General features: G+C 39.1%; 2 protein-coding genes across 2 annotated transcripts in view; one reads left to right on the top strand and one right to left on the bottom strand.

Moving 5' to 3' along the window:
- The window catches only part of tmem64 (transmembrane protein 64), a 28,238-nt gene that overhangs the window by 10,741 nt on the left and 4,327 nt on the right, over nt 1-13,170 (bottom strand). The window lies entirely within an intron of this gene.
- LOC106946257 (nuclear factor of activated T-cells, cytoplasmic 3-like) lies at nt 6,608-8,271 on the top strand. Its single transcript, XM_015030467.1, has 3 exons — nt 6,608-6,744; nt 7,106-7,504; nt 7,897-8,271. Coding segments are annotated over exons 1-3 (594 nt in total). The 5' UTR covers nt 6,608-6,742; the 3' UTR covers nt 8,090-8,271.

Below are 13,170 nucleotides of genomic sequence, written 5' to 3'. Positions count from 1 at the left end.
TTAAAGCGTCACGCGGGTTACTCTGACAGGACAGGGCCAAATCAACCTTTGGATATGGAGAGTATCGCAACCGCTCAGCCTTCACATAAAGAAACTACATAAGTCACATGGCATTTTGGTCACTCAGGCAAAAGAAAGCCATCTGCTTAATTCCTGTGATACGATTGCAGCAACAATGCAGATAAAATCTTAAATGTGTTTGCTCTTTAAAATAAATAATTTAGTTGTTTTTTTTTTTGCCAATATATCCAAAAGCTCACTAGTCATCTCTAATGTCAGTGTAATCAGTGAAATGTGAGATGCTTCTAAAAGATTCCCCGAAGCACAAGGTTTAACAGCTTACTATATCTGCAGGTTGTGATGATCTCATGTCAAACTGAAACTGGAAACATCTAAAGTACAAGTCCTCAACAATAAAGCAATGAGGGTAGAATTATTTAAAGCGCATGAGGGTAGAAAAGACATCAATAGCTATTTAATGGTGCTGTGGTATTCTGTTTTCCAAACGCTGTATTTTAATTCCCATCACTGCCAACCTGAGAGAAATGTGGAGATCTGTAAATCAACAACTTCTAAGTTGGTGTAGAGTGTGTATCTTGGCGCTAAAGCTGAGAGCAAAATGTAATTCAAATTAAATACGAAATATTTCTAAGAACTCAATCATCCAGAAAGCTGATCTGGTTTTCCACAATTACAGCTCTTGTGGAAACAGATGTAATCTTTCTTTTTTCCCCCTGCTGTTTCCTTTATGCTGTAAGCTATAAATGACTTTCAAGCTCACCAATTTGCATCCACTTTTAAACATTGTGTGCCAGGGTGGTTGACTGCAAGAGTTTTACTACTTCATGTAACCAGTAGCAGAGGCTTTATACGGTGTTTAGATACACACCAGCTTTAGCATTCCTGCGGATTCTGCTTTAAAATTCAACGTTTGCAATAAGGAACAGTTTTTGTGATAGGTTAACACCGTCAAAAAGGCGTAAACATCCATGGAGCTGTTTCACTGCTAACCATCTGCTCTTATTTGACTTAGCTGAAATGTGAGACAAACATGTCATTCAGTTAAAGTGATATTTCTTGGAAAGGCGCTGTTGATAATGTGATACTAGCTTTTCCAGAAGAGATGCTCACAATTCTACCAAGTGAGGAATGTCTCTTTCTGGAAAACACTGAGTTTAAAATACCTTACAATATTATTCGTACCCCTTAAATTAACACATTTTGTTACTTTACAGCCTCAACTTTAATGCATTTTATTAGGACCTTATATGACAGTCCAACACAAAGTAGAAGATAATTACAAAGTGAAAGAAAATTATGTTACATACATACAATGCCTCTAATAAAATCAAGTACAACTGATTGCTTTTAGCAATCAGTTACCCAAACTGTGAACGTATCATATAACTGATACTGTCTGAAAAGATAAAAGACTATGAAACAAATGTAAACCTACCAAGGTATGACTGTTCCCCTAAACTGACAAGTCGTTAAAGGAGAGCATTAATTAGAGAGGATCAACTATAGAGTTGAAGTTTGAAAGCTCGGGTGGAAGAATCTGCCAACATCACAACCATTAATCATGTACTCCATAAATCTGGCCATTCCTTTCCAAACTACTGTCGAGAGAAAGTCAAAAGATCTCCAATTTGCTGAGGTCCACGAGAAATGTAAACGACAGAAATTCAGATCTTGCCAAATGATCTTAAGATTTACTTTCAAACAAAAAAAGTTTCTATGGCAGCAAACTAACATTGCACATCCCTATAAACGCACCGTGCCCATGGTGAAACATGGTGGTGGCAGCTTCATGCTTTAGCGACAGTTTTTGTTGCAGCTCAGTGACAGGAAAGCTGGTTAGAGTTAACTCGAGCAGAGGCTCAGGACAACAACTATAAACTTAAACACACAACCAAAGCCACAAAGGAATTGTTTGACCAAAGCAAATCCATGTGTGAGAAAGGCCTAGTCAAAGTCCTTGCATAAGTTCCACTGGGAATCTGTGGCAACATTTAAACTTTTAATCCGATCTTATTGAGCTTGAGCTATTTTCTCAAGAGGCATGGGCATAAATCTCAGTCCCTAAACAATTGGCCATGACACAAAAGACTTACAGATGTTGACTTAGATCTGTTTTAAGACTTTTATGTGTAATATCACATTGAAAAGCAAATATAATCTTTTAAATTTAAACCCTACTTTGTGATGGTGTACAATTAAATCCTTTCTAAAATATATGCAAGTTAGTGTCTATAATACCAAATAGGCCGGTAGAGATAAACGATAAATCAATTAATCACATGATAAATTAAACCTATCGACCTCATTTTAATTATCAGCTTTATCATCTCTTCCTNATAAATAAACCAGCAAAGATAAGATATGTTGGAAATGCTTTGTTTGGACTGTGACGGGCAGCCACAGGATCCAGAGCAAACCTTCTCTGTTCACACACTTTCACCGCAATGCAACAGTGTTAACTACTGTCTGTCTGTCTGACAAAAGTTAGTTCAAAGTTTTATAAGATGAAGAAAAAAGGAAAATGTTATTATATGAAGGAGCATTTCTTATTCTTCTCTTCCAACGATTCAGGTGAATGGATGAACAAATAAGTAGATGAGTCCATAAAGATAGGGATTGCGCGTCTGTCTCTAGCCTGCCTGTTTTTCAGGTTCTCTGCAGTGAACCAGTGTGACACCCAGCATGTCTGCTGGCTGGTTTTACTTCCTGGTTTTCTAACTGCTTTGAGGCACCCACCTGGTTTAGTCCATTACCTCCTGCCGCTATTTTTCCCCTTCTGTTTCACATAACGTCTAAAACATGGTACGTGGTTCTCAATTCTGGTCCTCAGGGACCTCTGTCCTGCAAATTTTAGATGTGACTCTGTTCCAGAACCCCTGATTCAAAATATTACAGAAGCCTTTTAATCACTTTCTTATTCAAGTCATCAGTGTGACAGAAGTGTTGCTTCACTGTGGAAGATCTATTTTAAGTGCTCTTAAAACATGCAGGACAGTGGCCCCTGAGGACCGGAACTGAGGAACACTGACCCAACAGGAGGGTAGCTGCTGCACCATACCGAGCTTATTTTAGCCTGCAAAGTGAGGTCTATGCGTGAGGCAGTGGAGCTGGTGAGGCAGATCACAGTTGGTGCCTTAACACCTTTTTTGCATACACACATATTTTGCATACATTATGTGGTGTGTGTGTGTGAGACTGTTTTAAAAATACATACCAGGATAGCATAGCATTCAGACAAAGCTGGTATATTTATTAGACAACGTCCAACTATCAAGATGTTCCCAAACTTGAAATGAATAATTGCAAGAAAAAGTAATGCATTACTTTTTTTCTACATCAAATTGAATTCTTTGGCTTTTGGGAGTGTGGATCATTTTAAGCAACTGCATCTGATTTTCTCACAGATGCTTTGAAAATGTGAAAACTCTTTAAGTATATATTTCTTCTTCTTCAGAGGGAAGGGAAAGTCTGTTGGAACAATGAAGGTCCTGAATGATTTATTAATAAAATATAATTCTAGAAAATCAGTAGCTATTACCAAAGTATTGATTATGTGTCATGGTAAAAATCTTTGACCTTTGTTTATCAGAACCTGAGGGACATCTTTAATTACAGCATCCAATTCTTTATTATTGCAAAATTAGTGCTTAAAATATAGTTTTAAGCACTAATAAAATTTGGTCACGATGTTGTACCAACCAGATCAGATCACTTTTAACACCACACAGGACAAGATGAAGTGATAATGTAACACAGAATGCTCTAAGATTGTTGGACAAAAATCCTGTTGTGTGAATTAGGCTTAATTCGGCACCAGAAGTATCCCATTTGGATTTTCAAAATAAGAGTTTGTTACTGGAAGTGTAACTGTTATATTGATGATAGCTTGACATGTTAGAGAATCCATCCATCCATCGATTTTCTGTACACCCTTGTCCCTAATGGGGTTTGGAGGGGTGCTGGTGCCCATCTCTAGCGAAAATTTCAGGCGAGAGGCGGGGTCACCCTGGACAGGTCGCTAGTCTGTCGCAGTGCAACACAGAGACAGACAGGACAAACAACCATGCACGCACACACTCACGCCTAGGGGGAATTTAGAGAGACCAATTAATCTGACAGTCATGTTTTTAAGACTGTGGGAGGAAGCTGGAGTACCTGGAGAGAACCCACACATGCACAGGGAGAACATGCAAACTCCATGCAGAAAGACCCTGGGCTGGGAATTGAACCCAGAATCTTCTTGCAGTTCTACCAACTGCGCCACTGTGCAGCCCATGTAAGAGAATACAATTGTGATATGATTGTCAACCTTATTTAACCTTCAACATAAAAAAAAAGTTGAAGGTTAAGTTTATTCATACAGCTAACTGGTGCAGAGTCACATAATTGTCAGTTTGCCTAAATAAGAATCAACTTTAAAAGCAAATTTTTTTGGAACAAACAAATAATTTAACTTTGGTTTCCATTGCTTGCATCGCTGTTCTAGGACGTTTGATATTTATAAATAAACCCTGGTTAATATGGTGTATGGATGTACATCCCACAGTGTGAGTGAATGTTAGTTTTTGAAGGGGTTATACTTAATTAATGGACATTAACACATTAAACTCCCAACCAAAGAATAAACATATGAAGAAATTGAGGTAGAATTAGTTACTGCAACACTTGATTTAATTTTGAGATTCATTTTTGAACATCTTTGTTCTATTTCACAGCTTTAGCTCTGGATGTGAAGACACCTCCCTCCAATCAGGCTCTCACTGAGCAGCTCTGTAGTCCGGAGCTGCAGAGCCACCTTCCATGTTTACCTGGCACAGTTGACTACGATCATGCTGATGGCCTTTCTCACAGACCCTATTGTGGCCTCCAGCAGAACTTCAGGGCATTTGATTGCCCAAGCATTGAAATCACGTCCATTGCTCATAATCATATCGAGCCTGGCAATGACCTGGAGGTTTTGCCACTAGGTGGTGCAGAAGGAGGTTATCCTGAGCCACTGTGGACCAGAGACCAGCTCTACTTGCCTCTGGATGCCTGCTATCGTGAAACTGCACTCAGCCCCAGTCCCTGCAGCAGCCTCTCCTCTAGAAGCTGGATGTCTGACCTGTCATCCTGTGAATCGTTCTCCCACGGTTATGATGATGTGGAGGGAGAGTTACAAGACCCTGCACTCCTAGCTCTGGGGTCACCAGGTTGCAGGGGAGGGGCATTTGGGGTGGAGCTTTGGCAGCAGAAATACCAGCATCCGTCAGCTTTCAATCCAGTGTTGTCACCCTATCAGTCACCCCGACAGTCACCTTGTCACTCCCCTCGCACCAGTGTCACAGAGGAGAACTGGCTGAGCCGCCGGCCTACCTCCAGGTCAGTCAGCTTCACCTCCATATGGAGATCCACTTGTTTGTTGTTTTCATCATCTTTTTCAGGCAGTGTGCATAATTACCCTCTCTGTTCTTCTTGGTTAAGAAGAACAGATTGCATTGTGATTTTTTTTCCAAACAATTGTATTACACAGTTTTATTTTTATTCATTACAAGTAGTGTCCTTCATAAAAAGTATTTAACAAAATACAGTTTTTTTAATATAAAGAATGATTTGATTCAAGTAAAAAAAAAAAAAAAAGCTTTCCACAAAAAAATCTGACCCTATCTGAAATATAATTGCCTCTGTAGTAAAAGGTTGTCTTAAATTTGATCAAAGTGGCTTTTACAAGATATCTTAAAAAGTCTTAAATCTGACTTTCTTAAACTAGCAGAAACCCTGTACATTACACTGCAACATCTGATATGTATAAATATAAACACTAGTTAATGTGGCGTATGGATTTACATCCCACAGAGGGAGTGAATCCGTTACGCAGGGGTGCCCAAAGTCGGTCCTCGAGGGCCGGCATCCTACATGTTTTACTTCTCTCCCTGGTGGTAGTAACAACCTTCTCAGCAAGTCAATGTTCTTCTTAGGCTTCTAACGAGCCATCATTTGATCCAGGTGCGTTAAACCAGGGAGAGAACTAAAACACACAGGATGCTGGCCCTCGAGGACCGACTTTGGACACCCGTGCGTTAATGTATTATTCTGGTATTGAAAGTTATTCTGGCTATATAAGGGGTGTCAAACTCCACTCCTCAAAGGACACTATCCTACAGTTTTTAGATGTGCCACAGGTACAAAACACTGGAATGGAATGGCTTAATTACCTCCTTCTTGTGTATTGTCCTGCTAATGACCTAATTCTTCTATTCAGGTGTGGTGCAGCAGAGGCACATCTAAAAGTTGCAGGGCAGTGGCCCTTGTGGACTGGAGTTTGACACCTGCGTAAACTCCCAAGTCAAGAATAAACATATCAAGCAACTGAGGCAGCCGAAGTTACTACAGTTAATTTTGAGATTTGAAAAATAATTGCCTCCTAAGTAAAAGGTTGTGCCTCATCTGTCAATATTAACTAACGGATACAAATTATGTAAAGCCTTGAACAGTGGTGCCCAAAGTGGGTCCTGGAGGGCCGGCATCCTGCATGTTTTAGTTCTCTCCCTGGTTTAACACACCTGGATCAAATGATGGCTCATTAGAAGGCCAAAGAAGAACATTGACAAGCTGAGGAGGTTGTTACTACTACCAGGGAGAGAACTAGAACATGCAGGATGCCAGTTGTCGAGAGTTGCTGGACTTTGGACACCGCTGGTCTTAAAATCTGATTAAAGTGACTTTTAAAAGATGAGTTAAAATGTCAGTAATAAGTGACAGCGAGTCTTTTATATCATTCTGGATTCATTTTGAATTTTATCTTTGTTGAAGAGTGTGATTTGAGATCTTTTCAGGTCACATATGCCAAGTCAGATTGGATAGTTGTTAATGTTGTTGATGGACTAACTGCTTCCATTGTGAACTGCTAACTTTTCCTTAATGTTCATTAAGACCCATGCTTGAAACATGAATCACACTAATGTTCCACGCAGTTATTTTGAACCAGCATTACTATTTATGCTTTTATGAAAATGTATTCAACTATTTAAAAAAAAAAAACCTCTCTCACAAACAGAAATCATTTGAGAGCTCTAAAATTTGGTAAATAAATTTCTTTTCATAGGGCATCATCCAGACCAACATCCCCTTGTGGAAAGAGACGCCACTCCGGTGCTGAGCCCCATACTCGCTCACCCTCTCCCCATCACTCGCCAAGCCCCACTCCAGGCACCTCTCCAAGGGGCAGTGTGACTGATGACACATGGGTGGGAAGCCCTGCCACTGCCCTTGGCTCACTCCTCATTTCTGGATGCCAGGAACTTGACATTCCTTCCAAAACCAGGAGGACAACCAGTAGCCACCTTGGCCTCTTGATCGGTCAGGGAGAGCCTGGTCTGGACACGTACCAGGACTCTCCTGGCGAAGAGGCCCAAGAAAAACCCAACCTTGCTGAGCTTTATCTTCAAGTGCCTTCCCACTACAGCTGGAATAAACCTAAACCTGGAAATGCCCCGTTGTTCAGGTTGGAACGAATGATTTACAAATCATTACAAATGATTTCTCCTTCCTTCTTTTTTCCCAGAGAGGTTAAGAGCAGAGAGCAGACCAATTTACTCTTAGAATTATTGTTTTGTTTTTTTTTATAGTGAATAAAATGCATCATTTGGGGGAAATACGACTCAATTGAACTGGGCCAGTTATTAGCTTATTGTTAAGAGTGCTACTTAAAGAACAAATTACTCATTATTAGTATCTCGTTGGTGTGAAAGTCCATTTCTCAGTGAGGCAGAGGATTCTGGAGAAACTTTGACCAGTGGTTTATTAGGCTGTAAGCAGCCCCATTGTTTTGGCTTTTTTTTATGAGAAAGTTTGATGTTTCAAACAATCAGATTCTTCTATGTGTCTTTTCTCCAGGGGCTTATTGCCCCCTCCACTGGACTGGCCTCTGCCCAACCAGTATGATCTGATTGAGTTGAAGTTGGAGGTCCAGCCGAGGTCCTATCACAGAGCACATTATGAGACGGAGGGCAGCAGAGGATCCATCAAAGCAACTGCTGGAGGACATCCTGTTGTCAAAGTATGTCTTTTCTCATCACTTTTTTGTTAATTAGGATTTGACAGCCTAATTCGGGTGTGACCAAGTCCAATCCTCGAGAGCTACTGCCCTGCAGCCTTTACATGCATCCCTACTCCAACGTGCCAAGTCAAAAAGCTGACTTCCATCACCAGCAGAAACTCGGCTCTGCAGAGTCCTGCTATTCAGCCATTCATTTGATCTGGGTATGTTGGAGAAAGAATGCATCTAAAAGTTCAATCTGAGCATCAAAATGGTCAGATGCTCATTTGTGCTCAATTTGTCCAAAAATCAGACCCGCCTCTTTTTCAGAAAAGTGATTTTTGAAGTTGCATTAAAAATGTTTTTTTTTTCCAAAATATTTTTATTGAGATTTTTCACTTTGGAAATGCAATCATGTAACTATCTGAACACGTTTTCTTTGTGGTTGGTTATTATATGACGGTAATTATTCTCTTTCTCAACTCAGAGAAATGAAAACATAGAAAGAAAAAAGACAGACATGGGACAGAAAAAAGACAAAACAAGAAACAGCTTCTCAAAAACAGGGGTATTCAAGCAGATTACAAACTGGTTACATGTAAATGTACACATCTATACAGCATGGCACCCTGCAGGTTCCAGCAAATCAAATCTCAAACAGTCCCTCTCATAAGTCTAAATTCTTAATAAAATTAATGAAAGGACCCCAAATCCTCTCAAAAAGATACTGTTTGGATTTTCTAATATATGTTATTCTTTCTAGCGGCAAATTAGATGCTATCTGCTTTAACCACTGCATGGCACTAGGTCTGCTGACATTTCTCCAAGTCAAAGCAATAAATTTTTTGCAGCTAATGAGCTTATATCTTTATAGGTACATTCTACTTTACTAAAGTTATGCTTCTCAGGGTATAAAGCCAACAGGAACAATTTAGGGTCCAGTGAAATTTGCTTTAGGAGAATTTTTTCAATTGTATCTTTCACCTCTGTCCAAAATGCATTGATTTGTCTGCATTCCCACATGCAGTGTATTAGAGTCCTTTTAGAATTACACTACGCAAAAATCTGGGATGTTGTTGTTAAGCCTGTCGCGATAAACGATAAATCAATTAATCGCACAATAAATTAAACCTATCGACCTAATTTTAATTATCGGTTTTATCATCTCTTCCTGCCTTTTATTCTTTCTGTTGCCGACACTGAATGAAAAAAGGCTCAACTCCGGTGCTCTCCACTGACCTTCCCTTCCTCATTTCCTTAGTGTAATGTCCAGCGCACACTACACGAGTTGTCGGCCCATTTTCAAAACCTGACCACACTTTAGCCGACAGAAATCCTAGGTATAACGGTTCGATCGGGTTCGTCATGCCGTGTGGTGTCCAGCCACATGGGCACAAAATAATGGCTACAAGTCCAGTTAACTAATTTTAAAAAGAGGCAAATGCTTTACTAGAATCTACCTGCAATGCATGTGGTTAGAGTCAGCGTAAAGTCCTGACTGAATGAAAATCATTATAACCTATTTATGTCATGTTAACGAAGAACAGCTGAAAACCTACCGGGTTTATCAACTGCGGTAGCCATTTGGCTCCAGTTCCTCCCCTTGTCATTTCTATATTCGTTGCACGAAATGTTGAATAAATAGGAAATCACATGCATTATTAGTCATTTCCATTAAATCAGTGTCAAAAGGTCTTGAAACAATATTATCGTTTATCACAATTTTTTAGACAATTAATCGCTCAGCAAAATTTATCGTGACAGGCCTAGTTGTATTTATTTAAATGCATGGGCGTAACAAACACGCATTAGCCATTAAAACTGTAGATTTCTAAGACGGCTGTTTATGGACATTGTGTGAGTTTTAATGCAAGCCCTTTCCCAATCCTGTTCACTGATATTTGATGATAAGTCCAAATTCCAGTTTATAAGCTTATTTTTTGAGTTCTCCAATGAGTTAGAGATCAGCACATTGTAAAAGTCTGAAATTATGCCCTTTCTTGATCTATTCTGAGTCATTAATTTTTCAAGCAATGTAAAGGGAGGCTTGTTAAGATTACTGTAATTTGCTTTAACAAAGCTTCTCAACTGAAGAAATTTAAAATAATGCTTTTGATTTGTACCTCTCCAAATGACAAAAATACATCAGAATTTGATGAGTAAAGGTCGCCAATGCTTTTTAAGCCTTGCGATGGACAAAGTTTAAATGTTCCATCTGCCCTACCTGGAGCAAACAGCTGATTACCCCATATTGGACTAAATTGAGATATGCTGTTTGGCTCTGCTAGGTATTTTCTAACATCCTGCCAGATTTTAATCATGCTTTTCAGAATGGGATTTGTAGTATATTTCTGTAACTTCTTTAAAGTGTCAGAATATATGAATAATGGAAGAGCCAAACTTAAGTTATGGGACTCCATTTCTACCCAGTGAGGATTATCTTTATCTGCAAAATAGAACATGATAGTTTATAGTTGTGTGGCCCAATAGTAAAGTTTGAAGTTTAACCCCCCTCTACCAAATGGTAAATATAGCAAGAGGCATAGCCTAGACCTTCCATTGTTCCACATAAAGCCTAAAATAGTTTTTTTCAGCCAAGTGTATAATTCAGGAGGCAGCGGCAGGGGAATGCTTTGAAAGAGGTATAATAGCTTTGGTAGTATACTCATTTTCAGGATATTAACTCTTCCCAATATGGATATAAGCAGGGATGTCCAGTTGTTAACTGAGGCAGCTATTGTTTTCATTAGGTGTTCGTAATTGGATTTGACCACCTGCTGTAGTGCTGGGAAAATCTGAACACCTAAATATTCAAAATGTTCCACTACCTTAAATTGCTTAACTTCTCTGATGGGATTAGTCCTTTCATCTACATTTAATACCAGAATAGAAGATTTTGTATTATTTACTTTGTAACCTGAGATTCTCCCAAATTCCTGGATCACTTCCATCACAACAGGTATTAACTTTTTCAGATCCGTTAGAAATAAAATAACATCGTCAGCGAATAGAGAGATTTTGTGCTCTGTGGGACCTACTGTTATCCCGGAGATTCGTGGATGTAGGCGAATAGTTGATGCCAATGGCTCAATTGCCAGGGTGAATAGTAAAGCAGAGAGAGGACATCCCTGACAACTTTTCCTGATTTGAATTGCCCTTGAAAATATTTTGTTTGATACTATTTCTGCAGTTGGATTATTATATAATATTTTAACCCATTTAATAAACTTACTTCCACAATTTAACCTCTCCAATATGTTAAAAAGATAGGGCCATTCGACCCTATCAAAAGCCTTCTCCGCATCCAATGTAAGAAGAGCTGTATCATTAGCGTTCTTTTTAAACCAAATAATATTCAGGACCCTTCGAATATTGTGATATCCTTGCCTCCCATTCTGATCCTTATTTATTATGCCTGGTAGAACTCTTTGCAACCGTATTGCCAGTAGTTTAGAGATGATTTTGAGATCAGAGTTGAGTAAACTGATGGGTCTCAGGTTTTCACACTTATTTGGGGGCTTCCCGGTTTTGGCAGCAGAATAATTAGGGCCTGATTCAAAGAGGGAGGCAGGGTGCCTTTTTTAAATGACTCCATAAACGTATCTAGAAGGGGAGATGGCAATGTATCCTTAAATTTTTTATGAAGGTCGATGGGAGTACCATCAGGTCCTGCTTGTTTACCAGATCTCATTCCATCAATAGCCTGTGCTAATTCCTCTTTATTTATTTCTATATTTAAGTCTACTCTACAGTCATCTGCAATGACAGGGATATGTAGCCCACTCAAAAACTTAACTAATTCCACTTGGTCTAAATTTCCTTGAGTATCATATAGTTTCTGATAGTAATCTTTAAAAGCATTATTAATATCTCTTGGATCTATTAAGAGTTTTATCCCGTGTTTCAATTGATGTGATCGATCTTGTTCCTTCAAGCTTTTTAATCTGCCAAGCTAGAAGTTTTCCAGCTTTGTCCCTCTGTTCGTAAAAGTTTTGTTTCAATCTTAAGAGACTGGATGCAGCTCTGAAACTGGACATTTTATCATATTCTGCTCTGAGGATCAGCAGTTGTTTTTTCAACTCAGCATCATTTGTTTGAAAAACCCTCTCTTGAATGTCCTTTATTTTATTTTCTAGAAGCTGCCTTTTAGTCTTGGCTTCCTTGGACTTTTTGCCTGTATAGCTAATAATATGACCTCTAATAAATGCTTTAAAGGCTTCCCATCTGGTGCTTGCTGTTGTTTGATTTGTGTTCAACTGAAAGAACTCATCAATTTGTAGCACAATATATTTAACAAAATCCCCATCCTGCAGCCATTTGTGTTGAAAACGCCATCTAGGGGGGTCTCTTGTGAGGTTCTCATCACAATAGCTCAGACAGCATGGCGCGTGATCTGAGATCACTATGCTATCATACATACAGTTTTGAATTTTGGATATTAGCTCTGATGAAATTAAAAAATAATCTATTCGGGAGTAGGTCTGAAATGTTGCTGAATAACATGAGTGGGCTCTAGTTTGTTGATGTAGTTCCCTAAAGATGTCTACCAGTCTAAGAACTTTCATAAACATCTGTATAGTTGTTCTACAATTACTATGTGTCAGATCTGACCCAGTGGATCTATCCATTTCTGGAATAAGGGTGCAATTAAAATCCCCTGCGATCACAAAGCGCCCCTGCAGCGATGAAAGTAAGAAGAACAAGTCCTGAAAAAACCGAGTCGTTTGTGTTAGGACAGTAGACATTAACCAGGTTAATTTTTTCCAATAGTAAGGAGCCCTGAACTATCAAATATCTACCTTCTTATCCTTGATAACATGTTGTCTGTCCCATCAAATGGGACAGATTCATGGACAAGAGTCATAACTCCTCTTGCTCTAGAAGAAAATGCAGAAGCGAATACACTACCCCGCCACCTCCTCCTGACTGGCCCCTCATCCTCTTCCATAAGATGCGTCTCCTGTAGAAATACTATTCTGGAATCCATGCAGTCTATTAATAACTTGTTTGACCTTCTTTAAGCGTTGTAGGCCCCTGCAGTTCCATGTAATCATTTTAAGATTTAAAACTTTTGGCATGTAATACTAATCTGATTACCAGAAATGGATAAGAAAAAACAAAGTTTTCCCCAT

The sequence above is a fragment of the Poecilia latipinna genome, unplaced genomic scaffold (genome assembly GCF_001443285.1).
Source record: "Poecilia latipinna isolate Pla-1442-1.1 unplaced genomic scaffold, P_latipinna-1.0 Scaffold183, whole genome shotgun sequence".
NCBI classification, from domain to species: domain Eukaryota; kingdom Metazoa; phylum Chordata; class Actinopteri; order Cyprinodontiformes; family Poeciliidae; genus Poecilia; species Poecilia latipinna.
The sequence above is the reverse complement of the archived record's forward strand: the minus strand, read 5'-3'. Positions and strand labels throughout refer to the sequence as shown.

Bases quoted from the DNA above. Each gene is read 5' to 3' on its own strand.
- LOC106946257 (XM_015030467.1), top strand. The intron at 7,505-7,896 runs GTTGGAACGAAT...TCTTTTCTCCAG, and splicing joins GGAAATGCCCCGTTGTTCAG to GGGCTTATTGCCCCCTCCAC.